Here is a 27,242-nt window from a genome sequence, read left to right as displayed (position 1 = left end):
CACTGCACTCCAGTCTGGGCGACCGAGTGAGACTCCAACTCAAAAAAAAAAAAAAAAGGGTGATAGACCAGAGAAGCTTTAGAAAACATCACTTGCTTTTTTAAGTGCACAGGACGTGTCAGTTATTTGGAGGAATATTTAGGCCCTCTTAGCTTCTTTCCACCTCACCTCTGGACTTGTCTATAAAAGAGGGGTAAGTATGCCAGCTAACTCACAGCAGGGGTTTGAAGTGAGATATTTGGTGAAGAAGGTAACTTGGAAAGCAGTCGGTACTGTCTAAGCACGAGGATTGTTATTACTCCATCAGTTGACTCACTGGACCACCTCATGACTCAGATAAACTAGTCACATAAACTAGACAAGAGAGATAAGAGATGACTCTCTCAAGGCCACCCAGACAGTAAAGAGCAAGTCTAGAACCAGAAACTAGGTCATCCACCTCCTATTTAGTCTAGAACTAGTTGACTCTAACACACAGTCAGGATGAGGATTTAGTGGGCACAGCAGAAAGAGGCTGATGACTTGATGCCGTCACTTTCATTTGACAGATGAGGCAGTGGCTCTCAGAAGTTATCATTAAACGAATCAGTGAGTAAACCAGTAAGGAGGGCATTGAAAGATATTCATGACAACCCTGTAGGAGTTCCCAGCATCAATGAAATTCAATTTGTATGTTCTGGATCAGCCCAGATACTGAGTAGGCTGCTGGGAATACAAGACACAATGTATACCTTCATGTGGTTTACAGACTTGTGGACAAGTTTTGGCTTAAGACTCAGCTCAAATAATTAAAGTAAAAAGTAGATAAAGGATTCGAAGCCAAGTACGACAACGTCCTAGAAGGACTCTAAAGAGAACAAAGGGTCATTTGGTTGAATGATCAGGACAGACTCCCTGGAGCCAGAGCTGTCTGGGCATGACACTTGTAGAGATGAGGATGGCATTGCAGGTGGGGATTTGCAGAGGCAACTGGGCTTTAGACTCAGCAGACAAACCCCTGGGATATTTGCAAGAGAAGCAGGTGGAGAAATCAATAGTGAGCTAAGTTATGGAAAAATTTCACGCCCCCTTCTTGCTGGTCTGGCTCACTGCCTGTCCTGTCCTGGTGGGACCTTGTTGCAGGAGGACATCCATCTCAGGGAACTGGAAGACAAACACTGGCTCTGCAATGCTGGAGCAGATCGCCATGTCAGACAGGTGAGTGAAAGGAGTCCAGTCCCCAGCCCAGTGAGAAGGAGGCCTCCTTAGATGAAGAGGTTTAAGAAATGAGCCCTCCCTAAAAGGAGCTTCTGAGCAGACAGAACAGATAAAACACAAAGGCCCAAATAGCCAGTTAACAAGATAAGGCAGGACTGGGTCATGTGCTAGATTATGGAGATAAAGACTGTACTTACCATAGGTCAAAGCTTCCTGAGGCCTCACCAGTAGCAGATGCTGGTGTCATGCTTCTTGTACAGTCTGCCAAAATAAACCTCTTTTCTTTATAAATTTCCCAGCCTCAGGTATTCCTTTATAGCAGCGCAAAGTGACTAATCAAAAAAGTGGGGAGTTGCTGTAAAGATAAGCTGAAAATGTGGAAGCAGCTTTGGAGCTAGGTAATGGGCAGAGGTTGGAAGAGTTTGGGGAGCTCAGAAGAAGACAGAAAGATAAGGGAAAGTTTGGAACTTACTAGAGACTGGTTAAGTTGTTGTGACCAAAATGCTGATAGAAATATGGACAATGAAGGCCAGATGGAAATGAGAAATTTATTAGGAACTAGAGTAAAGGTCACTGTTGTTATGCCCTAGCAAAGAACTTAGCTACTGAACATAAGAATGATGGCTTAGGGTATCTGGCAAAAGAAATTTTTAAACAGCAAAGCATTCCGTGCCATGGAAACTCCAAGAAAAGCATAGTTAGTATGAGCTGTAATAGCCAAGGAAGGCCTCCTAAAGGCAGTGAGACCTGCTGTGGGCCTGCAAAGATGGATGGGTAGGATTTGGAGAGCAGAGTGAGACCGGCACTGCAGATAAGGGAATGTGCTCAATGGGGGTGGAGGAAGGAACTGTGGGGAGGCGGGATGGGAGAGATAGAGACAGCAGGGATAGCTTGACTGGCAAGCGGGCTTTGCTGTGAGCAAATACCTCAGCCTTAGGACATTTTCCCATCACCTCCAGGTACAAGCTGTGGGTGGATACCTGCTCTGAGATGTTTGGTGGCCTGGACATCTGTGCTGTCAAAGCTGTACATGGCAAAGATGGGAAAGACTACGTTTTTGAGGTAAGTCTGACCCAAGTAGTATCTCAGCAAGAGGTAACCCCCAAGGCTGGAGGCCAAGCTGTTGGTTTAAGAACTATGTGTAATCCCACGCCTTTGGGAGGCTGAGGTGAGTGGTTTGCCTGAGCCCGCGGGTTCGAGACCCACCTGTGCAGCGAGACCTCATCTCTACAATAAATCAAAAAATCAGCCGGGTGTGGTAGCGCATGCCTGTAATTCCGGCTACTTGGAAGGCTGAGGTGGAAGGATCGCCGGAGCCCAGCAGGTCGAGGCTGCGGTGACCGGGAGCCGCCACTGCACTCCAGTCTGGGCAACAGAGTGAGACTCCAACTCAAAAAAACAAAAAACAAAACTATGTGGCAGCCCCGACTGCCTTTAAGTCAGAGTCTCCTGAGTCATGAGAACATTCCAGATGGCAGATCAGTGGATCTGCATAGATTAGTGCAGAGCTATTGTTTCCAGCCTGCTAGGCTGATCCACACCATGGCTAAGAGATGCTGGATCAAGGTTCCTGGATTCTAACCTAATGCCATTCCTTTGGGAAGACTGTAGTAATTTTGCTATTTTCTGACTCAGAAAGCCACTCCTGGGAGTCATTTGATGCAGCCTGTTTGTTTTACAGATAAGAAAACTGATGCTTGTGCCCAAGGCCACAGAGTAAATTGGTGTCTCAACCTGGGTGGCAGGATGCAGGAGATTCTTTTTAGAATCTTTCTGAGCCTTAGAGGCTCAACCTGGTCCTCTAACACAACTTTGCTGATTCCTTTTTCCTGTATTAAAAGGAAAGCCAGCAGCAGTATGAATCCTTTTACATGCATTCTTGCCCAATCTACCTGGGAGCCGAAAAGGCACCTTGATGGGAGCTGATGGTGTTTCCAGAGTAACGGTGTCAGGATCCCAAAGAAGGCTTCATATTCAGAATCTACCCCATTTCTTGCTTGGCATGTAACCTTCTGGATGGTCACAACTCCCTTCTCTGGGTTGGCCTCAGTTTTCTCACCCATAAACAAGAGAGTTGGACTACAGAGTCTACGGCCTATGCCAAATAACGCAGATATTGAGGAAAGGAGGAGAATGAGTGATCTGAACCTTGAGGTACAGGAAGAATCAGGATTGATGGTGAAAAGGGAAGGCATCCCAGGTCAGGAACAAAGGCAGGAATCTGGTCATTCAGTGAGTAACAGAGATTGTGTGGGTGAAAAGTCACAGAGATGAAAACTTCCTGCTCCTTACCAGAGTCTTAAGAGGTTGCCCTTCACATCTACCTGCTCCCCTGCTTGCTAGCTTTTGAGCCCTGGAGCTCTGTCCTCTCCTTGCTCTCTACCTCTTCCCACTACCTTTAGCCAGCAGTCTTTCAGTCTCACTGAAACCTTCACCTGGCCTGGGTGAAGGTTGGGGGAAGGGCCCAAGACAAAGGCTTGCAGGAGGAGGGGAAGAAGATTGTATTGTTGCATTCATTTGCAACAATAGAATCTTCTTCCCCTCCTCCTGCAAGCCTTTGTCTTGAGCCCTTCCCCCAACTAAAGATAAGAATACCTGCTTCATCTCTAACTTATCTCTGGTAGCTTAAATCTTGCTCATTCTGAAAGACCTACCAGGCTTTTCATGTTTCCAGAGCCCTTTGCTTACCTGGGACACATATTCCACTAGGTCATGGACTGTAGTATGCCGCTGATTGGGGAACACCAGGTGGAGGACAGGCAACTCATCACTGAACTAGTCATCAGCAAGATGAACCAACTGCTGTCCAGAACTCCTGCTCTGTCTCCTCAGAGACCCTTAACCACCCAGCAGCCACAGGTAAGCATCTGGAAAGAAAAACAGCAGAGTCAAGAACCATTCCTAAGCACACTTACTCTAGACATTAGTGGCTGTAGAATGGAGTAGAGGTCAGATACCCATAGACCTAAATGGGATCCAAGGTATCTTCCCTTCTCTCTGTCTTTCCTCCCCTCTCCTCTGGAGTCCTTATTACCGGAGTCTTCTCACTAGCAAGCTGCAGTATCTGCTGTAAAACTGTCTAGACAGAATACTAGAGCCCTTCCCTCTGAACTCGAAGTCTCCTGGAAACCAGAGCCATTTTCCCCTGGGACTCAGGCTGCTCCCATTTATAAACTGGGAGATCTCTGAGCACGGGCTGGGTCACTGGAAGATGTCTGAAGAAGGGCTGGAACAGATTGTTCATTGTGGTGGGTCGGCGGCATTTGTAAAGAAAGAAGGGTCTTTCTGAGAAATATGCTGGTCTGGAAGAAAGGGAATATCAGTCCTTGCATTCTAGGAGAGAGTGATAAGGCAAAACTGAAATTAGAAATCTGCTTTCCTTACTAAGGGAGGGGGAGGTGGCCAATCTTTAGTTGGCTGTAGTACATGACTCATGGCCAGTTACATTCTCGACAACAGTATCCTAGGTGTAGTGGGAAATCCATATTGAAGTTTTTATGGACTATCAGGCCCTATGGCTGTAGAATAGGCCAAAGAAAGGTAGGGACCCTAGGCCTGAGGGTCTTTAGTCCCATGGAAGAGGTATCTCAATTTTTCAAAAATATCCCCAAACTCTTCTGTACACCAAACGCTTATATAACGAAGTGATAAGAACTTGATTCGATAACTCAAAGAACTGATGAGAACTAGTCCATCTCTCCACCTAAATAGCTGTGTAACTTTGCGGGAAAGTTACTAGCCTTTCTTGGGCTCAAGTTTTATTATTTGTAAATGAAAATTATCTCAGAAATCTTTCCTTCAAAATTCAACTTGAAACAGGGAAACAGAATAGACTAGTGAGAATAGTGATTCAGGGCGTGGACTTTGAAGTGAGAACTTGGGTTGTTCGAATTCTAGACCCTCCATTTATTAGCTTTGTGACTTGTACCTGTGAGATAGATACTGTGGTTATCTCTTTGTGACTCAGGAGTGATAACTGGTGACTGTAGAATGGAGTAAGAGGTCCTATCTTACAGGGTTGTTGTGAGAATTAAATGAAAAACCTGAAATATGGCATATCACATATAAGCATTCAATATAGGTTAACTGTTATTATTATTATGTAAGTAAGAAGCCTCTGGGCTTGGATTCCCCATAACCTTAGGCTTGGAGATCATCACTTCCTTTTCTAAAGATCAGTGCCTCACTGGATTATACTGTACTTAGATGCAAAGTAATAGTATTCTAGAAATTCTTCAGTAAGAAAGAAGAAAGGGCTGACAGCCTTACACTGGATGGGAAGGGGAAAAAAAACAATGTAAAGCAGTCTGGATTATTTAGGGTAGAAGCAAATTACCTTACATTTTTCTTCTTATTATTCAAATATCACAAAATAATAGCAAAGAAGAGTTGTTGACATTCATAATAATGAACCTGAATAATCAAGAGAGTCGATTTTCCATATTCTACCTAGGAAAGTTAGAAACATAATACTTAAGAAATATTTCCCAAAAAAATTGCCTAAAAAATAATTGATAAGTCATTTCCCTCTCTGGATCTCAAGTTTCCCCTTCTCTGAGATGATATCTAAATACCTTTAGTGTTCTAAAACATTATTTGAGTAAAATACTTCCATTTTCACTCATGCTAGATAAATGGGAACTTCTGGGCTAATAAATGTCGACCCTGACTCTGAGTATCTGAGTTGAGAGTAACCCTGTGTGGCAAGATGTTATCATATATTAGCTCTTTTGAATTTCACATTTCTTTAGCTGATTCACACTGTCTGACCCCACTGACCAAGAATAAGAATCTCTTCCTGTACTTCAGGAATGCTCGTTACTAGAGAATCACAGTATTCTAATTAGGAAGGAAAAACTTAATTGCTTGTTAGAGATACTATTGCATTATTTAAACATTGGACTTACCTAGAGGTGATAAAAAGATTTTTATGGTTAAAAAAAAATCAGGCCTATGGTTAGATTTTATGATTTTGTAAATGTGATATAATCAAGATATTTGGTCTTAGTCCTGCCTTGTATTTAGTCCACACTATCTTTCAGTGAAGAGTGAAAGACAACCTGCTAATCAGATTATTGCTTGTTCCTGCTGGAGGGGAAGAGGACAAGCAGTCCCTCCTTTCCTATAACGGAGAAATACGGAGAACATCTGGGAGCATCTTAAAGAATTAATGACAGGGTGAAAGCACTGAACAATACCCAGACAAAACGGGCTGCTCTGAGATTCTGAGGAGCTCTTAAGTACTTCTAAAAAAATGTATGTAACACTCTTGACCTTCTGAGAAGGGAAGCCATTCTGAACTAGAATGAAGGCTGTGTTTACGTTTAGCCATGTCCTTGACACTGACCTTCACCAGGTGACCTTGAGTAATTTTCTTCCCCTTTCTGTGCCTCAGCATATTTGTGTGTAAAGTTAAGGGTTGGATAAAAAGAATCGCTAAGATCTCCTCTAGCAGGACAATTTATATCATACAAAAAAGTATTCAAAGTATAAAAGTTGAAAAGCAGAGATAATTCACAAAACTCATTTTTTTACCACACAGAAAGCATTAGCTCTTCTTTAGTACAAGCCTCTTATTTCACAAGCATTAAATATCGCAGCTTAAACATTATGTAAGAGAGATCTATACCGTGTCAGAGTCAAGACAGGACAGATATTAAGGCATAAGCTTCCCTAAATATAGGAGCTCCTGCAGAAATCCCTTGTAGCGAAATCAGTGTGACTCAAGTCTCAGCTTTCTTTGCTCAGTCTCCCATTCAAAGCTGCCACAGGATATTGTGGAAAAGCACACCATGTTGGGAGTCAGGACCTTCCAGGGCTAGTCCTCACTCTGCCATAACATTATGTGACCTTGCGCAAGTAACTTCTCATCTCTAGACCTCTGTTTCTTCACCTATAAAATGGAGTTGAATTAGATGATCTCTGGATCTCTTTTGAGTCTAAGGTCATGTAACAGAGTTGGCCAAACTCAAAATTCTGAGGGCACAGTCCTCCATAACGCCTCTCTCACTTTTGACATCAACTGAAAGTTTAGCAAGTTCCCCAAACCCACTCTCAGGTTTGACTATTCTCTGGAATAACTCATGGAACTCTCTGAAAGCTATTATATTCACCATTTCAGTGTATTACAGGAAAAGGATACAAGTCAAAGCTAAGCCAAAGGAAGAGGTGTAGGGCAGAATCTGAAGGGTTCCAAACACAAAGCTTCCATTGCCTTTAAAGACACATCCTCACCAGGCACAGTGGCTCACACCTATAACCCCAGCACTATGGGAGGCCGAGGTGAGAGGATTGCTTGAGACCAGGGGTTCGAGACCCACCCTGGGCAACTTGGCAAGACCTCTCTACAATAAATCAAAAAATAAGCTGGGCGTGGCAGTATGCACCTGTAGTCCCAGCTACTGGGAAGGCTGAGGGGGAAGAATCACCTGAGCCCAGCAAGTCGAGGCTGCAGTGGCTGGGAGCGGCCACTGCACTCCAGCCTGGGCAACAGAGTGAGACAGCATCTCAAAAAAATTTAAAAAATAAGCCGGGCTTGGTGGCTCAGCCTATAATCCCACGCCTTTGGGAGGCTGAGGTGAGTGGATTGCCTGAGCCCTCAGGTTCTAGACCCGCCTGGGCAGCGAGACCTCATCTCTATAATAAATCAAAAAATCAGCCAGGCGTGGTAGCGCATGCCTATAATTCCGGCTACTTGGAAGGCTGAGGCGGAGGGATTGCTGGAGCCCAGCAGGTCAAGGCTGCGGTGGCCGGACGTGGCCACTGCACTCCAGTCTGGGCGACAGAGTGAGACTCCAGCTCAAAAAAAAAAAAAATTTTTTTAAATTAAAAAAATTAAAAAAAAATAAATAAATAAAACACATCCTCCTCCTGGCATTAATATGTGATAATACCCAGACTGTCACCAACCAGGGTGGCTTACCTGAGCTTCAGTGTTCATAGATTTTATTTGAGCTCCATTTTGTAGGCATGATAGATTAATTGATCACCTAGTTGAAATCAGTCTGACTCCCTGCTCCCTGAACGTCAGGCTAATACCTTGCGACCTGAGGACCCACTATGAATAACAAAGACATTTCTATTGCTCCAGAAACTCCAGAGTTTAGAGGTTATTTCCCAGGAGCCAGCAACAAAGGCCAGGGACCTCTCTTAGGGCAAGGCCGAATTCTTTACTACACACATGATTTAGTTTATATAGCAAATGTTTCTTACTTTCAGCCCTGTGTGGGCAAGCACAATGCCTTATTAATCTGTGTTTCCACTAACTAACACAGGCCTAGCCAAGAGTGTGTGCTTAAAATTAGAAATGGCCTTAGAGCTATAGTGATGAATGCCCCAAAGTTGTTTGTATTCTAAATTGAAATCATGAGTGAATTCACAGGGGTCGTTCCCATTTGTCAGATGGTGCCTTCTATAGCCTCTATTGACTTTCTCCTGAGCTTTGTGCCTTGACCGCGGGCCACCCAGAAGACCCAAGACACAAACACTCTGTCACAGTTGGCAAAAGGCTGAAACTTGGACTTAATGCCATAACTGTATTGGTCATATTTCCTTCTCCTACTTCTCCCAGATAATATATTTTCATTGGTTATGGTTGAGGAAACATTTCAGTTGTGAGTCCATCATGAGTCCAGGCCCATGGAGCTATCAGACCAGACTGTCTTCATATTCCTGCTATAACATCTACCCACTTACCTGCACTGTCACCCACATGAATCTGCTTCTTCTTTTTTTTTTTTGAGTTGGAGTCTCGCTCTGTCACCCAGACTGGAGTGCAGTGGCTGCTCCTGGCCACCGTAGCCTTGACCTGCTGGGCTCCGGCGATCCTTCCGCCTCAGCCTTCCAAGTAGCTGGAACTACCGGCGCGCGCTACCACACCCGGCTAATTTTTGATTATTGTAGAGATGAGGTCTCGCCAAGTTGCCCAGGTGGGTCTCGAATCCACGGGTTCAGGCAATCCACTCACCTCAGCCTCCCAAAAGCGTTGGATTACAGGCTGAGCCACCGAGCCCGGCTGAATCTGCTTTTAAAGGCTCACCCTTCACTTGTGATCTGGATCCCACCCCCTTTTTTCTCCATCATCAGTTTCTCCTTTTCCAAAAGATTATCACATCCACATACAACATCTCTCATTTACTATATAAAAATAAAAAACAAAAACTTTCCTCAACCCCATATTCCTTTCCAGCTACTGCTTATTTCTGTGCTCCCCTTCCCAGTAATCTTGAGTTGTTTCAGCTACCTTCTCCCTTTTATCACATCATATTTTTGCTTCTACCCTCGCCACTCAGCATTCTACCGCCACTATCCCACTGAAATTGTTCTTGTCAATGTCACCTCCATGTCACCAAGTCCAGTGGTCACTTTTGTTCTTGTCTTACAGACTTTTCAGTAGCATTTGATGCATTGACTACTCTCTCCTTCTTGAAACTTTCTTTTCTAGTGCTCTGTGGCCCCACCTTTGCTTGGTTTTCATTCTACCTAATTGGCTTCTTCTCAGCCTCCTTTGCTGACTCCTCCATTTCTACTAAGCCTCTAAATGTCAGTGCCCCAGAACATTGTTGATGTACATTCCTTGGTGGTCTTGGCCAGCCCATATCTATCTCCTGTCCTGACCACTCCTTTGAACTCCAGGCTCACATTTCTAACTCCTGCTTGACATGTTTTCTAAAGGTACTCGAACACAGCCAAAACAGAACTCCAGTGTTTTTCCACTTAAACCTGTCCCCCCTCCCCAACACCCAGTTTTCCCCAAGCAATTTATGTGGGCCTCCATCTGCCTCCTTGCCCTCATACTATCTTAGCTCTTACTCACTATGCCCTGGCCACTCTGCTTAAGGCCTTTGTATTATCTACGTCCTCTCCCTGTCCCTGTCCCTGTCCCTCTCCCTCTCCCTTCCCCTGCTTCTCTCTCCCTCTCCTTGTCTTCAACGCCACCATACAGCTTTCATTTCTTTGATTCTATAGGAACACCAAAGCAGGCTGGTGGAGGCTGGAGGTTGGAGGGTGAGGATGGTGAGTAGAGTAGCTTCAGCTCTGAAGAACCCAGCCAGTCCCCTAGCCTGGGATGGGTTAATTGTGGGAAACAAAGAATAAATACATGGAAGTGGGCCCAAGCTAGCTGCTCTGCACAATTCAAAGAATAGGGGCAGGTGCGTAAGAGGCATTGACTGTGTTGCCAAAAGCAGGGAGGTGAGTGGCAAGGCCTGATTTGGGTCGTGACAGCTTGGCCTCAGCCTGGTTGGACTGCCAGCTTTGGGGGCTGCCCTGAGAGTTGGCCAGGGCAATTGTCCGGCTTTAGATGGACTCTGAAGTTCTTTAGGGAGACTGTTCTCAAGGTGGCAGTGACACCTGGTGGCCAGTGATGGCCAAAGCCTCCAGACTCTATACACAGCCTCCGTCTTCCCACTCTGCTTCCACCCACCACACACACATTTGCTATGAGTCTGGGATCTGAGCTGGACTTTGCATCCTGGGGCTCTGGAGAGGTGTGGGCTGCTCCTCAGACTCCCAGGAACTGGGGAGAGAACTTCAATTGGACAGAGCTTTCAGGTCATGCCAGAAGAGATGACATTCTGGTCCTGTTTTTCATGTGGCTAATCTTCTATTTCCCATTACACTGGTGCCACTCTTTATTTTCCTGTAAAATCTCCCAGAGCCAAAGGCTAAATTGCTAATGCAGGGATTTCAGACACTGTGGGCTGAGGTGGGAATGGGAACTCGTCTCTCTCAGTGCTCCTCAGTTATACCACAGAGCTGGCTTCCTATCCGGCTTGTGGTTAGACCTATGGGGAATGATTCTAAGACATAGCCTTTGGAAACATTCATATACATTTGGCATCCAGGATGAAGTTGAGCCTTTTCTTCTACCCTGAGCTGATCAGAGCACATCTGAAACGTTTCCGGTCTGAGGGTCTTGCATAAGAAGGACAAATTCTAATTAGAATGTGCTCAGAGGAGACACCAGGAGGTTGAGGCATTTAGCAAGTCTGTCCTATAAGTAAAAGTTACAGGAGCTACAAAAGCCCATGGACTTAATATCTCAAGGAGCCCATTACTTAATAGCTTCATCTCTGAAGAACTGATTTCAAAAGGCAAATCTGCTGGAAGACAGGTTTGACCTATTGTAAAGAATAAACTTTCTAACACTGAGAAAGGAAATAGCTACTGTGGGAAGTCGTATGTGGCACATCATTGCTGATGTTTGAGAAGGGGCAGGATGAGCCAATTGTCAAGGATATGGTCAAGGTGGGGGGGCGGCTAGGGGCTGGGGCAGGTGGGGCAGGTAACTTTTAAAATCTTCTTCCAGACCTGCAATGCTGTGATCTAGGCCGTGTGCAGCCATGGTTCCTGCGAAAAGCTGCAATAAGAGTTCAGAATTTAAGGACCGAGACCGAATAACCTGTGGCCTCTGGTGGGACATTCTGCCAGTCCTTTTTTACAGACTCTCTGGTCTAAAGAGAAACACAAAACATTTCAAGCCAGATTTCTCCAGCCATAAAGACTCTAAAAGATGAAGTCTCTCGAGTGCAAGGAGACCAAGACTGAGAAGGGGTTTCTCTACTCTGAGAAATGGAGTCTAGAGCACTGTGCAGTTGCAGAGGGAACACAACTGTCCCTCATATCCCAAACGTGGGCTTCACTTGAGGTTAGAAGAGGTAAATTTAGGACAAATGAAAGGCCTTCCTGGTTCCCACAGCAGGAATGACTTTAGAGAATTTGGTCCCCAGTGAGTGTAAGCTGAGAAAGTGGGGAGATTTAAGGCAGGTTCAGATAAAGCCACTAGTGACTCGATCCCCTAACAGACTATTAAGGGAAACTGACTATTCTGGGACTGTCTTAACTTTTCAGGGACATCTTTAATCATTCGAAGCTGACATTCTGACCTCAAGTAACCTGACCTTCAGTGCCCCCATAGGACTTGTGGATTGCTTCCTTGGGACATTTCTTGCGTCCTAGGTTATAGGAGGGCCCCAGTGTAGGAGACAAACTGCACACAGAGCAGCAATTCTCCTCAGGAAGGAGAAGCGGTTCACCCTTGGGCACCATTAATAGCCTTTCAGAGGAAGGAAAGTGAGCGCTGGTGACTGCCGGGGGGGCGTCCAGGAGGATCCCAAGGTGCTGTCCCCTTTGCACTGACTAAACCTGCAACCCCCAACCACATTCTTTCCTGCTGCCTCATTCTCCCTGGGGACCTAGACCGGGGATTAGGGCCTGGGGGAGTCGATCAGAATAGTACTGTGGCATGTCCAGCAAGGAGCTTGGCCTGGCCTCTTTCCTGGGGCCAAACCCTGGGACCCTTTCCCAATTTCCTGTCTCAGATATGCTGAGCAAGCGCAGGCCTTCCTTCTTGGTAGGGGCAGCTGGTCTCAGGCCAATAACTCTCAAGAGTTGAGTCACTCAGATGTCTTTCCTTCCTCAGCTTTCCATCCTGCCAGGACCTCATATAGGAACTCCTTTCTCCCAGCTTGTCTGCTGAAAGCCAGAGGATAGCAAGTAAAGGTGCCTTGACAAAAAACCACAAGCCCTCATCTTTGGGCTTGAACCCTCATCTGTGGGCTTAATTTCTGTCCCAGGCCAGTTATTTCCTTTTCAATCACCTTGGGAGCTAATATTTACTGTTTCTGCAGGAACCTTGCTTGGAACTAGGTCAGCAATATACAGAGGACATGGCATAGCTCAACCCAGGATTCTTTACACAGAAATCTACCGTGCCCCAGGTGATAGGAAGCCACTCAACAATATCTTCTTTTTGTTTTTTGGGTTTTTTTTGAGTTAGAATCTCGCTCTGTCGCCCAGACTGTAGTGCAGTGGCACGCTCCCAGCCACCACAGCTTCGACCTGCTGGGCTCAGGCGATCCTTCCACCTCAACCTTTCAAGTAGTTGGAACTACAGGCACACGCTACCACGCCCAGCCAATTTTTTTGTGTGTGTAGAGATGAGGTCTCACCTAGTTGCCCAGGCGGGTCTCAAACCCGCAGACTCAGGCAATCCACTCACCTTAGCCTCCCAAGCGTGGGATTACAGGCTGAGCCACCGAGGCTGGCAACAATATCTTCTGATGCATGAAATTCTAACATTAAAGTTTCATTCTTTTGAATTGATATTTGTTATTTAAATAATAATTGTGATGTTCTCTTTATTACTTTGCCTAGCACTTTATAGTTTACAAAGCACATTTATTAGTTAGGCCTTACAACCCTTATGTGAGGTGGTTTGGGCTGGCGGTTCTACCTTTATTAGACATATTAGCAAAGAGAATGCAATTGACTTGCCCAAGATCATACAGCTGCTAAGCAGGAGGGCTGGATCTTCTGGTTCCTAGTCCACAATACAATGCCCCATGCCCTTTTGGTGCTTCCATATGAGCACAGAGGAAGGTAAGAATGGAGAGAGCTGGCCGGGCTTGGTGTCTCAGCCTGTAATACCAGTACTTTGAGAGGCCAAGGCAAGTGGATTACCGAGCCCACGGGTTCGAGACCCATCTGGGCAACTTGGTGAGTCCTTGTCTCTACAATAAATAAAAAATTGCTTGTAGTTCTGGCACCTTGGAAGACTGAGGCAGAAGGATCACCGGAGCCCAACAGGTCGAGGCTGTGGTGGTTGGGAGCACGCCACTGCACTCCAGTCTGGGCGACAGAGTGAAACTGCAACTCAAAAAAAAAATGGAGAGAGCTGGACATTTGTGACCCTCTCTAAGGAAAACCCTTACACTCCTCCTTTGAAACTGAATGCTGGACCTACCAACCCAGAGGAGTCTCTCAGCTTCACAAGCTCTTTCCTGGCTTCTCTGATCACTAAAGCCCAGTGGATTCAGCATAGCAGGATACCAACCCAATGAGCTTCATTGGAGAGCAGCAGCACACTTTCCTTGCCCAGCCTCTCAAGCCTGTACCTGCAAGATACCTCAGCTCAGGCCCAACACCCTGAGGGTCTCACTGGGCTCAAAACTCTGCAGCTAAGAAAGACTTCTCTCAGTTCTCAGACACCTGAAGAACTGGAATTAAAAAAAAACATGAATAAGTTAATGGAAGCCCAGAGTCAGAAGAGCCTGTAGGAGTCATCTACCTGCAATTATGTGAGCCCCTCTGACCAGAGTTGGTGTAGGTCCTGCTTAAACACCTCTCATCCAGGAAGCTCACTACTACCCAAGCCAGCGCTGGATACTTTTCAGATTTACATTTGACTAATTTCAGTCTTCTACTAAGCCTTTAGGTGCTTGCTTGATGACCTCATTTAATCCTTACAATCTGCCCACTTGGGAAACTGAGGCTTAGGTTAAGTAACTTGCCCAAAGTCACATGACAAAAGATGTCATTTCCAGACTTCTCACCATCCTGTCTGCTCCGTGTACCCATTTTATTCTGCCAGCATCCCCCTTAAAAGAGGTGCCTAAGCTGGCGTGGTGGCTCACGCCTATAATCCTAGCACTTTGGGAGGCAGAGGTGAGAGGATTGCCTGAACTCAGGGGTTCGAGACCAGTCTGAGCAATACGGTGAGACCTCATCTCTACAATAAATGGAAAATTAGCTAGACATGGTGGCGCATGCCTATGGTTCCAGCTACTTGGAAGGCTGAGGTGGAAGGATCACCTGAGTCCAGCAGGTCAAGGCTGTGGTGACCGTGAGCATGCCACTGCACTCCAGCCTGGGCAACAGAGTGAGACTCCCTCAAAAAAAAGAAAAGAGGTGCCTAGAACTGGTTACAGTGCTTTTTTATCAGGCTTGATCAACCAAAAGAGCAGTGGACCTATGACTTCCTGTTACTGAGACACTGATTCACCTCCAGCTTCATCCAATTTTTAGCAGCATCCTTACAAACTGACACCCTCTGAGTTTGTTGTTATTCTGTAAGCTCAGGGATGTTAGAGTTTTATTTCTTTTTTAAATTTAATTTAGTATTGTGTTGTTGTTATTTAGAGATGGTCTCTCATTCATTATGTTGCCTAGGCTGTTCTCAACTCCTAGCCTCCAGTGATGTTCCTGCCTCAGCCTCCCAAAGTGTGGGGATTACAGGCATGAAACACTGTGCCCAGCCAGGAATTTTTGTTTTGTTTTGTTTTTTTCTTATTCTGCTGAAAGGCCATTTATTCCCCCTTCCTTTTTTGTGTGCAGCTGGGCACAAGCACTGAACTTCGCATTCTTACCTGTTTGAGTCAATCCAACTTCCTAAGTAAAACTCTGCCTTTTAGTCTGGCCATAAGTTCCTGCTGTGGGCTGGCTCCAGGCCAGACTTTGGCAGTGACGCCAGAGTGGCCAGACTTCTGTGGAATTCGGCATCCCAGGAGGCTCTTGGTGACTGGAGACATATCCCATGGTAGCCAAGCCCCACAGGGAATAGGCCCCCAGTCCCTAGCAGACAGCAAGCTTGTGGGTGGAGCCAGAGTGTCTCAGCCTGGCAAGGAACAGTCCTTGGGGACTCTCCTTCCCGCCTCCCATAGCCCCTGAGAAGTCTTCGGTATACAACCTCGGTGGAGCCAGGACAAGAGAAGCTTCCTAGGCGCCACCAAGGGTAACCAAGGCATATTCCCAGACTCAAGCCCAGAGAACTGCCTCTGGGAGCTCTTCCTTTGAAGCTTTGAAAGGGCACTTTTGTGCTCAGTTTGTCCTTGAGTGTCTCACGTGTATATTTCTGTGACTGAGGAGAACCAGAACCAGCTGCATAGCATGATCACGCTCAGTCAGGATAATCAGCTTATCCTGTGCGCATCTAGAGTTCTATCATTAAAGCTTAATCTATGGGATTTAAAATATTTTTCCTGGATCATAGGTTCTCAGGGCTGTAAGGAACCTTAGTGCCCATCAAATCCATCTTATATTTAAAGAAGGAATGTTTTCTGCAATGTCTCTGTGAGGTAATTCTCTAGCCTCTACATGAACATATAAATCCAACTCCCCAAACAGCCTGTCTCACTGTTTTTACCATAGGAAGTTCTTCCTGCAAGCAAAACTCTACCTTTCTGGAACTTTTGCCCAATGGCCCTGGTTCTGTTCTTTCGCTACATGTTCTTCCATAACTCTGTCTCTGAAAATACCAATTCTCTGGAAAGAGAACATCATGAGCTACTCTTGGCCAATGTCTGAGGTGATGCATTGGCAGCCCTCAGTGGCTGGGGCTGTGGTCCCGGTGGAGGCACTGGCAAGAGGCAGTCTAGTGGCTCCATGGATTCTGTGACTTTTGCTGTCCTTTACCTGAGTGTCCATCTCAGGCCATGAGAGGTGGTGACACTGAAGGCATGGCCCAGACTAGAGAATATACAGTAGCAAGGAATCAGTGGGGCCTGGGGTGAGTAGCTGTGAATGACATAAAGGAGAGAGAAGGGTGCCTCCAATCATGCTGAAAGCAATCAGGGATACTGATGAAATGGTATCTACCTTATACAACGATTGTGGACATACTGCACAAAAATGCCCCCATGTTACCTGGAACACAGTAAGCTCTCCATAAGTGTCGGCTCTAAATTATTTAGAAAAGTGAAGTGACACAACGAGGGAAAAGGCTTTGGAGGATAATACCTAGCCATAGAGAGGATAGATTGGCGAGAGAAGCTACAAGAGAATTAGGAGACTGTTCTAGCCTAGGCAAGAAATGATAAAGGCCTGACCAAAGTTGGTCAAGAGAAGATGGTGAATGTTAGATGCCAGAAGGGGAAAACAGTGGAGTCTTGATGGCTGACTGGATAGAGCTGTCTCTAGCTGGCTTATTGGGTGTGGGTATTGCAGTATCAGGACTCAGACCGTGCCTCGTGGATCCCAAGAAAGTGCTTAGAAGAAGTGTTGGTGTCCTTGCTGTGACTTGGGAGCTGTTGGGGGTTATAGGTGAAATTAACACTCTCCAATATGGTGGCACTAAGGACATTTCAAAAGCTCCCCTGCCTATTGCTGTCCAGAATTCTCTGAGTAAAACATTCTAAGGTAATGCTGTTATTACAAGACTATGACACTGGAAAGGATAACACTTCTACCTCCCTACTGTGAAGATGAAAACAGACCATAATAGGCAGGAGGGAGGAGAGATGGCCAGAATGGGACGCCCAGGGGAAATGGGGAACAGGAGGAGAAACAGCTTTAATGTGGGAGTAGAGCTGGGGGGGGGGGGGGCGTGTCACCAGGGGAGAGGAGCACTGACAGAGGAAGTGGGAGCTTGCTGAAGACGTGTTTAGCCACAGCCTTGCCTCGGAAGCCACCACTTTGACATCACCATCAGCACACTTGGCAGGCTTTAGGCTTCATAGAGTATTTCTCTTTGGTTGAACACAAACTGTAGGTGCTCAATGCCTTTAATAATAAATGTTAGGCAAACTAAGTCACATGCATTTCTGATCCTGCCAGAACATAATCAGAATCACAGCTGGGAGGAGAGGAAGCATGGGAGTAGAGCCCTGCTGTCGGGTAAAATACGATTATGCTGTTGGAGAAGAAAAAACAGCTTGGCCTTGAGCACTTTTGCAAGCATTAATGTCTTACTCCTTCCCTTTTAGGCAAGGAGGGTTCTGGAAAATAAACATCTGCCCCCTTCCTCGAAGCCCTCCTCATGGGAGTTCCCAGCCGAAAGAGTGGATCTGACCCCCTGAGTCAATCCCAGAACTGAACCCACCCCGGAGCTAGCTCCAGATGAGAAGTGAGCCAAGTGTAGGCTAGTCACCTGGTCCCGCTACACACACACACACACACACACACACACACACACACACACACACACACTCTTAGGCTAGTCACCTGGTCCCGCTACACACACACACACACACACACACACACACACACTCTTAGGCTAGTCACCTGGTCCCGCTACACACACACACACACACACACACACACACACACACACACACACACACACACACACACACACACTCTTTCCTTTCCCTCCCCTCCCACCTTCCTGGCCCTGGCCCAACGCCGTCTCTGGAGTTTGGTGTTGGTCCTCCCTTTGGTTTTCCTTCCCCAGGCCTGTATATAGAAAGAACGAGTCTAAAAGGGAGTGAAATGAAAAAGGGGTTGAGGAGGTTTCAGGCATTGTTACCAGAGTAATTCCAAGCCCCAGACGGCCCACACAATGCCTCAGCTACACTCCAGAGGCTGAGGCTCCCCTTTGACGTATTTCTGGCACAGCAGAAGTCTATGGCCGGATCCCATTGGATTCCTCTGGGTCCCACTGGATTCTACTGCAACCTTGCTATGGAGCCACAGGGTTTCTCTTTGGAATTCACTCTCATGGAGTTTTGTTTTTACCTCTTTTGCAATTTTGTCTTCCAGAGCGGAACACTTAAGGATCCGGACTCGAGCAAGACCCCACCTCAGCGGCCACCCCCCCAAGGTTGTTTACAGTATATTCTCGACTGTAATGGCATTGCAGTAGGGCCAAAACAAGTCCAAGCTTCTTAAAGTGATTGGTAGTTAATTTTTCAAAGCGGAAAATTTAAGCCAAAAACAAACAAATTAAAAAAAAGCAAAGAAAGGAAAGCGGGGAGGGGAGCAACAGAGCCTCCCAACAGTGCCGTTGCTGCGTTCTTTCAATGCTGACTGGACTGTTTTTCCTATGCAGTGTCAGCATCTCTGTCTGGTTGTTTACCTGTTCTGTTCGTGCTTGTAATGCTCTCTTATGTTTTCTCTGTATAACTTGTGATTCCAGGGCTGTTTGTCAACAGTGTACAAAAGAATTGTGCCTCTCCCAAGTCCAGTGTGACTCTATCTTCTGGGTGGTTTGATAGTATTTTTTAAAGTATTACATAATGCGGGGTGAAATGGGAGTAGGGGGTAGAGAGGGGAGAAACAAAAATCACAAAAATAGGACCCGGCTCCTCTCCTTCTCCCCTCAGGCTCAGATTAAATACTCCTTTCCACCTTTACCTCCATGAATGTGCTTGAGATCTTCAATGATCTGTGCTTTTCGCTTCCTTTCTGCATGACTAGGGTAGCTAGATAGAACGTTAAGAGATTTTCAAGGTCAATTTTTCATAGCTTCATCCGTTGAATTCGGAGGCATTTACCTTTTTCTCCATTTGCAGTTTGAGTTTATGTGAATAGGTTGGCTGTGCCTGTAGAGCTCTTGTGTTTTTAGTGATGACATGAAATACAAAGAACAAGCTATTTCCAGGAATGTGTTCTGTATTTTACATCCTGATGTACCCTTTGTTTTTATTATTAACTAATTAGCTATGAGATTAAACAAACAAACAAACAGAAAAATGGGGCCGCTGATGTGCAATATCAAAGTGAACTTGTGAGTATTTTCTGTGTGTTGATCTCAGTCCCCTTAAGTTGTTTCTTCTTTGTTGCTGTTTCTGAATCAGCCATATGTGCGCTTCTGTGGAGCTGAGGCTGCTTTGTATTCCCCAAAGCTTGACTTATGTACAGAGATGATTCTTTGGCATTGTTGGAGATAGAATGCAGGGAGCTACCAAAAGTCTGGGAAGGATTTTACCATTCTGCTTTTGGCCTCTCCTGAGGTATCATAACACAAGACCAAATCAAAAATGCCCCATGTCACTTGAGTGGGTACACTGCCTACAGAACTCTGAGGTTGACACCTATTTTTGTTCTCAACTGATTACTAGAGTCCCCCCAGAGTCCAGAGAGTGAGGAGCTTTATCTTTCCTGGGAAGAACTGTCTCAGATTTAGCTTATATGTGTTTTAGACAGAGGCTCTAGAGCCGTGTCTCTTGAAGAACTCTCACCAGTTTGTCCTCTTTCCTCCAACAAGCAGCACCTGGGCAGATGAGGCAGGTAATTAAACTAGACCTCGGGTTCAATGCCTCTCCTGACCAGGCCGGGAATGGGGACCAAGTAGCTGCCTCTTGCACCATGGTCTGTGGGAGTTCATGCCAGCAGTTTGCCTTTTAGAAGAAATGTTGCTGGCTCTACTTTTACATTCCTTCCCACCTCTTAACTGACATGTTACTGTTCTGGATGCCCAGATCTGAGGAGTAACTAGTGCTGGTAGAATGTGACAAGAGTTACGAGTCAAGGGGCTTGTGCCTTGGTTTCTCCTTTGGTTGCTGGGAAATTCTGAGACCACAGAGAAATACATTGAGTGTAAATGTCCTCATCTGTGATCCCTCCCTTAGATGATGATGGTAGTCAATCTGTTGTAAATATATACATATATGCATACGTGCACTTCCAGGTGGGTTGCAAAAGAATCAGGTCCTTAAATACCTCCCAATCTGATAGAAAGGAATAAGGTAACATTTCCCAGAATGGAGGAATACTTTTATTTTATTTTATTTTTTGTCCAAATGGTGAGCTGATGGTGGTGTTGCTTCTCTGCATGTTATCATTGTGTACATCCAGGTGCTTTTCATGTGACATTTGTGAGCCACAAATACAAAGTTGCCATTTGAGTTCAGTCAGGTGACAGGGTGGTGTCAGCCAAGGTGTCTTAGGTGGGGGAGAAACTGATTAGGGCTCCCACTGCCAAATGCAAGCAGACAGTATAACCTGACTGTCATGAGCCCTCAGGCAGCATGCTAAGGGACAACTCTGTGGCCTGGGGGACATCTGTGTCACAGTATAGGATTGCTGTTCAGGTGTTTTGTACCCATTTCTTTTCTGATGTCCCCTTCTTTTGTACTGATCCAGCTGGGAGAACCTCAGCCAATGCTGGAAGTGTGATTGAAGTACCTCTCTTTTGTGACTCTCTTGTACAGCTTAATGTGCAATAAAGGAAAAGTTATATCTGTCTTCAGTGTTAAGTTGTAAAGTTTCTGGCTATCCAAGTATCTCTGTACAAGTGGGAAAGCACTCAGGTTTCTAGTGCAAAAGGCTGAGCTATCAACCTGCGTTCCTTTACAAGAAAATGCCAAACTTCGGAAAAGACAAATGCTGATTATCATGAAGTAATCTGCTAACCCATCATCTTCACTAGTTATTTGATTTGAGCTTGGAGCTTTTTAAACATGCAGAATTTCACTTATGTTGTATGTATTTCTGTGTAACTAACCTCAGTATTCATTGGTTATTGATGATAAAAGGAATCCCATACCATGTAGTGGGGAAGTGAGAAGACTATCATGGGTGCACAATGGCATACAGTTTTGCCTCTCCAGAGGGCACAGGTGTTCTGGTATATATAGAAAATGAAATAGTTACACAGCTCTAGGCTGCTGTTGCATTTCTGTAAGCCCACTCTTTCCAGCAGGCTCATGGATGTGGACTCTGGGACTGAGGCTGAGAAACTGGATTTCCCGGGCCAATTGTGCATCATTTCCACTAGTCAGTATGTGGTAATGGGGATACCTTCTCACTTCTGAGTGTAGGGAACCTCCTCAGCAAAATCTGAGCAATCAGGTATCACACTTACTGCCTCTCAACTCCCAAAGGAAAGAGGACCTTTTTTCTCTCCAGGTCACCAGATGATTTTGTGTCTCAGGCTGGGAGAAAGGTATGCTGGTCCTTTTTAGCGGGGCTTTTCTTTGCCAGATGGCACTCACAACATCCCCAGAGGAGAGTAGGGTTTGCATATCTGGAGAATTTCACCACACATACTGAGAGGTACGTCCTGTGGAGTCCTTGAGGATGGTACTGAGAAGCAAAAGAGTGCCTGGGAAGAAAGGATTTCTCCTGGGTGTGGGCATGAGTTAATGCTAAAATGAAGCTCTGGTGGAGTGGGTGTGGCAGTCAGATCCACTCAGACTTGGAGCAGGACCAAAGGCAGCTCCGTAAAACAACGTAAGTCAGTTGTTTTGAAGATGATCATAAAGCATGGAATACTTTTTGAGGAACTTTCTTGTTCCTTCTCATCTTTGAAACACTACCACCTTAAAATATAACTAAGACTAGAACTTTGAGTTTTATAGTTGAATAAACCGAAGTCCAGAGCAGTTTGGTGACTTGCTCTGGGAGTCACTGATAGACAATTTCTTAGATTTTCTGATTCCCAATCCAGTGTTCCTTCCACCACCCTCTCCTGCATCTGCTGTGTGGAACCCAGGACTTCCTAGAAAACCCGAGGACTGTGTGGTCTGTACCTGAGGAATTTGTAGGGAAAAGGACTTTGGTCCCTCCGGTTTGGGGGACCTTTTGTAAGAGAGCTTGCCTCCGGTGGGGTCTGCTTATCCCCTTGTTTCTTCCCTGCCCTCCTGACTTCTGCTGTGACTGAGCTGCTGCATCTTTGAGGAGGAACAAATACTGACAATGTATGAGGATAACCAGGAACTCCCTTTGGAGCCCTTTAGAGCCTTGGGTGGCTTCTTGTAGTAGAGCTTATCCTTTTGGTAATTAACTAACCGCACCCTTTGAGACATAGTCTAGTAAGGAAACCCTTTGATATGGTTAAATTATGAAGTTTTTCTTGTGCTGAACCTAGGGGGCCCTGGGCAACCCCAAGGAATGCAGCCCCCAGGCAAGGTGCTGCCTCCACGTCGGCTCCCCTCTGGACCGTCACTGCCACCTTCCTCTTCCTCCTCCTCTTCCTCCTCCTGGGCTCCTCGGCTGCCGGGCGGCCCCACCACCCACGGAGATGCACCCTCCAGCGGCAACTCCCTGGCAGAGGCCCAGCCACCCCCGGCTGCTCCACCACAGAAGTCCCAGCCTCACCCACAGCTCAAGTAAGAGACACTTCGGCAGCTCCTCCCCTCCCTTCCTCGCGCCCCTCCTCACGAACCTCGGACTCCAGAGCTGCTAGAAAGCACCTTCCATCAGGCCTCCTCCTACAGATATTTTCTGGAGGGACTTTTTGGGTTTTTTTGGTGGTGCGTGCGTGTGTGTGTATGTGTGTGTGTGTGTATTTGGTGAGAGGAATGGTTGGGGTTGACTAGGAGGGGAGGAAAGAGGGAAGCGGTAGTCTAATGTCTAGCTAGATGCTCAAACCCTCCCCTTTCTTCCCTGGAAGTGGCGCTACAGCAGAATTATTGCCCCATTTCTAGCCTTGTACCAGCTTAGGATTTGGGGTGTTTTTTTTTAAACCCTTCTCCCACTCTTTCTTCCATTCCTTTTCTCTTTATGTATGTGTCTTTCCTTCTAAAAATTAAAATATATATAAATATATATATTTCCTGCCTATGACTCATAGTTCAAGGGTATGCAATGAGCAAGCTTGGCCAGAATGAAAAGGGGAAGTAGTTAAATCCATTTCAACTTTTTACCTTCAACTCTGTCCTAAGGAGGTCAGTTTCTGCTGCGGGCAGCAAAGGAGTTCCCAGATAGAGACACTGAGGAGCTCCATCTTCTTGGGCTCCAACATTCCCAGCAGCCACCCTAGAAGCCCCTACTACACTGTCCCACTGCACAGGAAAATACTGAAGACTCCTGAGAAACAGCAGAACTGCCTTGGGAGACACAGCACCTGAGTGTGGATGGTGGTCAGTTCAACCCTTTCCCCCAGAGCCAAAGATGCCTCTGATTTGCTTCCAATGTCCCCAAGCAGACTTCAGTCACCACCTTCAGCAGAGACAGCCTTAAGGGGATGGAAGTGACCCACCTGTGTTTCTCAGAGTGAGATGATGGACAATAAGTGAATCTTCAGGGAGGGAGGGAAAGGAGCTATAAAATTTTAGAGTTTAAATGAGACACTAAGAGATTATCTAGTCACTGCACAAGTGAGACAAGTTTGCTCAGAGAAAGTCAATCAACTTCTTTCTCAAAGCCACTCCTCTAGTTAGTGGCAGAGCCAGGGTTGGGGCTTGGGAGTCCAGCTGTCACTTTCTCTGGATCTTCTAGTCCTACATGATGGCAGGGGTATCACCCATTCCTGCTCCCCAGCTCTGGCCAGTGGTACCTCTCATGTCTCACCTCCCCCATAACATCTCTTCAACCCAGTTGTTTTGTATGTTGAATGTTTTTTCTCTCCTACCTTCTCATTAGCCAACTCCAGCGCTAGTCTGAAGGCAAATCCTTGGGTTGTCACTGCATCTAGGCTGTTGAATAAAGGCAGCCTCTGACAACAAGCTGGAGACTTGTACCCAGTACCTTCTGCCTGTGTATGCAGAGGAGTCTCCTTTCCCAGAGGCCAGCGTGTTGAAGCTTGTCCCAGGCCTCATTAAAGGCAGGGCATCAGTTCAGTCATTGTGGGAAAAGAGAGATGGCTCACAGTCCTGTGAAAGGGAGTTTCCTACACTGACCCACATTTTGGGGAGGACTGGGAGTCCAAGAGACCAGGAGAAGAGTTCTGGAGCCAGAAACCAGCAGAAAAGAAAGCCAGTGGGAGTCAAGAAAGAAAGACGGGCCACCAGAGAAGTCAGACCTCATGTCCTCTCTTGGAGTGCCAGCTTGGCCTCCCCACGGACTCTTGCTGTCACAGTTTTTCCTCTGAAGGGAAAAGTAGGTCCCTAAAATGTATGTGATTTAGGTTTTTTCATTAGAGTACTAACTAATAAAACATGTATCTCTTTTGCCCCTGGACACCTTGAACCCTGCAGACCTCATATTAGGGCTTCTTTGAGGATAGCAGCAAATATGAATACATCCATTTTAAGAACAGGGAAATTTAGGCATTAGAGTTTTGGGCCAAGTCCATAAATTCTTTTGGAATCAGAGAAAAGAGCAGACTAGAAAGAACTCAAAGGACCTAGAAATCATCATTTTTCCAAACATCTGCATGTCACAGATGAAAACTGACTCCCAGAGAGGCTGGAGTGAGTGGCAGAACCAAGACTTGGGCCTGATGCTTGGTCTTCTGATGCTGGCTGATAGTTGATGGAAAAGAGAGTGCAAGAATCACAGGCCCCTAGCGGCTACCTTTCATCAGAGGAGAAGGGTGTGTGAGATTCCTATGTTAGTACTTACCAAGTTGGAGCCTCTGAATTTAGCCCTCACTCATTTTAGCATTAGAGTAAAAGTGGCAGCCTTTGAAGCACTCCTTCTTCCACCTTTCCTTCTCTTTTCCCCCTTTTTTCTTGTTTCCATATTGCCCCAATCCTTTCCTGTTTTAACAGTCCTGAAAGTGAGGAAGTAGCATAGGGGTCTCCCAGGGTGCTGGTAGCGGGCTGCTTCTGGCTTTCTCCTCTATCATTCTGGTCTCCCTTGGGTGGGAGTGGGGACTCCAGTTGTGTATCCTCATGTCACCGTCCTTCCCTGCCTTGCTGGAAACATCACCCTCTTACGTTTTCTCTGGTTTTTATCTTCAAGCAAGTCGCAGTCCCTGACAAATGCCTTCAGCTTCTCTGAGTCCTCCTTCTTCCGGTCTTCAGCCAATGAGGATGAAGCCAAAGCGGAGACCATCCGGAGCTTGAGGAAGTCCTTTGCCAGCCTCTTTTCAGATTAGCTCTTCAGACACACAAGGGCACCCGGCCCAACCGGGAAAGGCATCTAAGACATTCACCAACAACAGTCAGCCAGCTTGGTGGTGGTGTCCCATGACCCTGACGTGTGTGGCCCCTTCTTCTGCTCTGTTGTGCTAAGTGATGTTGTGCGGCCCAGAAAGGACCATGTGACAGTCTCAGGGCAGTTGCCTACCCAGCAAGAGGCATCTGACATCAGAGAGGAAAGAGCTGCTTCCCTGTAGTCAAGAGAGCTTCCTTCTGAAGTCATCGTTCGCTGTGAGTTTAGTGGCCTTATTGTGACAGCGCCATAATGTCTTATTCTTCCCTGTGAAACCAGGATTGAGGACTCCTGGCAGCTTAACCTAGCTCAGATGCAGTGCTAAGCATGCCCCCCGCCCCCTTTAGTCAGTGACACCTATTTGGGAAGTATAGACTTCCTCAAAAGTACTCTTGGCTCTGAGTTTTAGGAACTTTCCCAAACTGGATCCCTTGTCACCCCTGTGTTGTTCAAAGGACACTCACCCAACCCACAAGACCCTAGACTGCTGTGGTGGTGAAGCACCTTGAGTCTGCTGATATTCCGGAGAACAAGGATCTGCCACTTCTCCTTTTCTCCCCTCTGGAGAACGGTTCTTATGTGTGATTTGCAGTGACCTTGACCTCCAAAGCTGCACTGTAGAGGAGACTGCATGCCACTATGACAGCAGTATGCCAAGTTTTGTGTTGAACTCCTAATAAATGTTAATAAGATCTTTGGTGTAATAAAAGCAGCAGCATTAACCAACATTTTATTCAGCCATGAGGTCTCCCCTCGGCCACCCTTTAGGCTGAGAGCATGTGTGTGAGGCGTGTGTGTGTGTGTGTGTGTGTGTGTGTGTGTGTGTGTGTGTGACTGTAGGTATACATCTGTGTTTGCAAGTGTTTGAGAATGTGTCTGTCCTTTGCATACCATTTATCCTGGGCCTCTTGGACACCTCCCCAGTGAATCTGTCTCTCCTGGACAGCTAGCCTTCCTTCAGCAACTTAGCATTTCTACTTGTTTTACTGAATGTGTAGCCTTTCAAATAAGCATAGCACCCTTGCTCCCAGAGCAGCCAACTTAGACTCACTTGTCTGGTTCATCATCAAGTCAGCTCCTCAGCTAAGGTTCACTATGGTGGTGCTAATGAAGCTGGACCAACCTGCTCTGATGAACAGGACCTCACAAAATCTGCCTGAGGTATCCTGAAGAAACCTGCAATTGATGGTGGCCTCTGAGGAATTTCACTCTGGCTTCTTCACGACTCCCTGATACTCAAGTGTATGTTCCCGAAGACCACAAATGCTGTGAAGATAAATACCACATCTGCACTGACAAAAAGAAATCAGTATCTAAATGTTAATAAATACCTAATTAATTTCCTACACGTGATACCTATGCAACTAACTCAGTAAGATAACACTTCTCCAAATGCCTCTTTCTTGTTAACTTTCCTCACAAGCAATAGATGTTGAGAGGTCACAATGAATTTCTCTGGTACCAGGGTCTCCTTTCTAACTCATTCCTTGTTCAAGGATTCAAGGGTTCCAGGACTGAGAACTGCTCTTTCTGCCTACACTTGAAAAATAAGAAGTAGGACCTCCCATTGAGTGACACTTGGAGGGTGGTCGCCCTCCTCCCATTCCACACATAACTAAAAAACCAAACAAAAGGGTAATTGATCTTTAGAGTTCCTTCTATTTCCAACTGGAGGGGAGGCAAAACTTCCTTCTACCCTCTTATTTTCTGTGGCAGGGCCTGAGAATCAAACTAATATAAGACAGACAACAGGGCAAAAGCATACACATTTTACTTAATGTTTTTAT

General features: G+C 46.1%; 1 protein-coding gene across 1 annotated transcript in view; it reads left to right on the top strand.

Moving 5' to 3' along the window:
* SYN2 (synapsin II) overlaps positions 1-26,183 on the top strand; it is a 50,509-nt gene extending 24,326 nt beyond the window's left edge. The window contains exons 7-12 of the mRNA XM_021715566.1: positions 1,123-1,197; positions 2,157-2,259; positions 3,907-4,056; positions 18,454-18,514; positions 22,505-22,745; positions 25,264-26,183. Coding sequence (XP_021571241.1) covers positions 1,123-1,197; positions 2,157-2,259; positions 3,907-4,056; positions 18,454-18,514; positions 22,505-22,745; positions 25,264-25,399 — 766 coding nt within the window. The 3' untranslated portion in view covers positions 25,400-26,183. The remainder of the gene's footprint in view (positions 1-1,122; positions 1,198-2,156; positions 2,260-3,906; positions 4,057-18,453; positions 18,515-22,504; positions 22,746-25,263) is intronic.
* Positions 26,184-27,242: the final 1,059 nt, after the last annotated feature.

This window comes from Carlito syrichta, unplaced genomic scaffold, assembly GCF_000164805.1.
Source record: "Carlito syrichta isolate Samal-C Ts95f unplaced genomic scaffold, Tarsius_syrichta-2.0.1 Scaffold101910, whole genome shotgun sequence".
Classification (NCBI taxonomy): Eukaryota; Metazoa; Chordata; class Mammalia; order Primates; family Tarsiidae; genus Carlito; species Carlito syrichta.
This window is presented reverse-complemented; position numbering and strand designations above follow the sequence as displayed.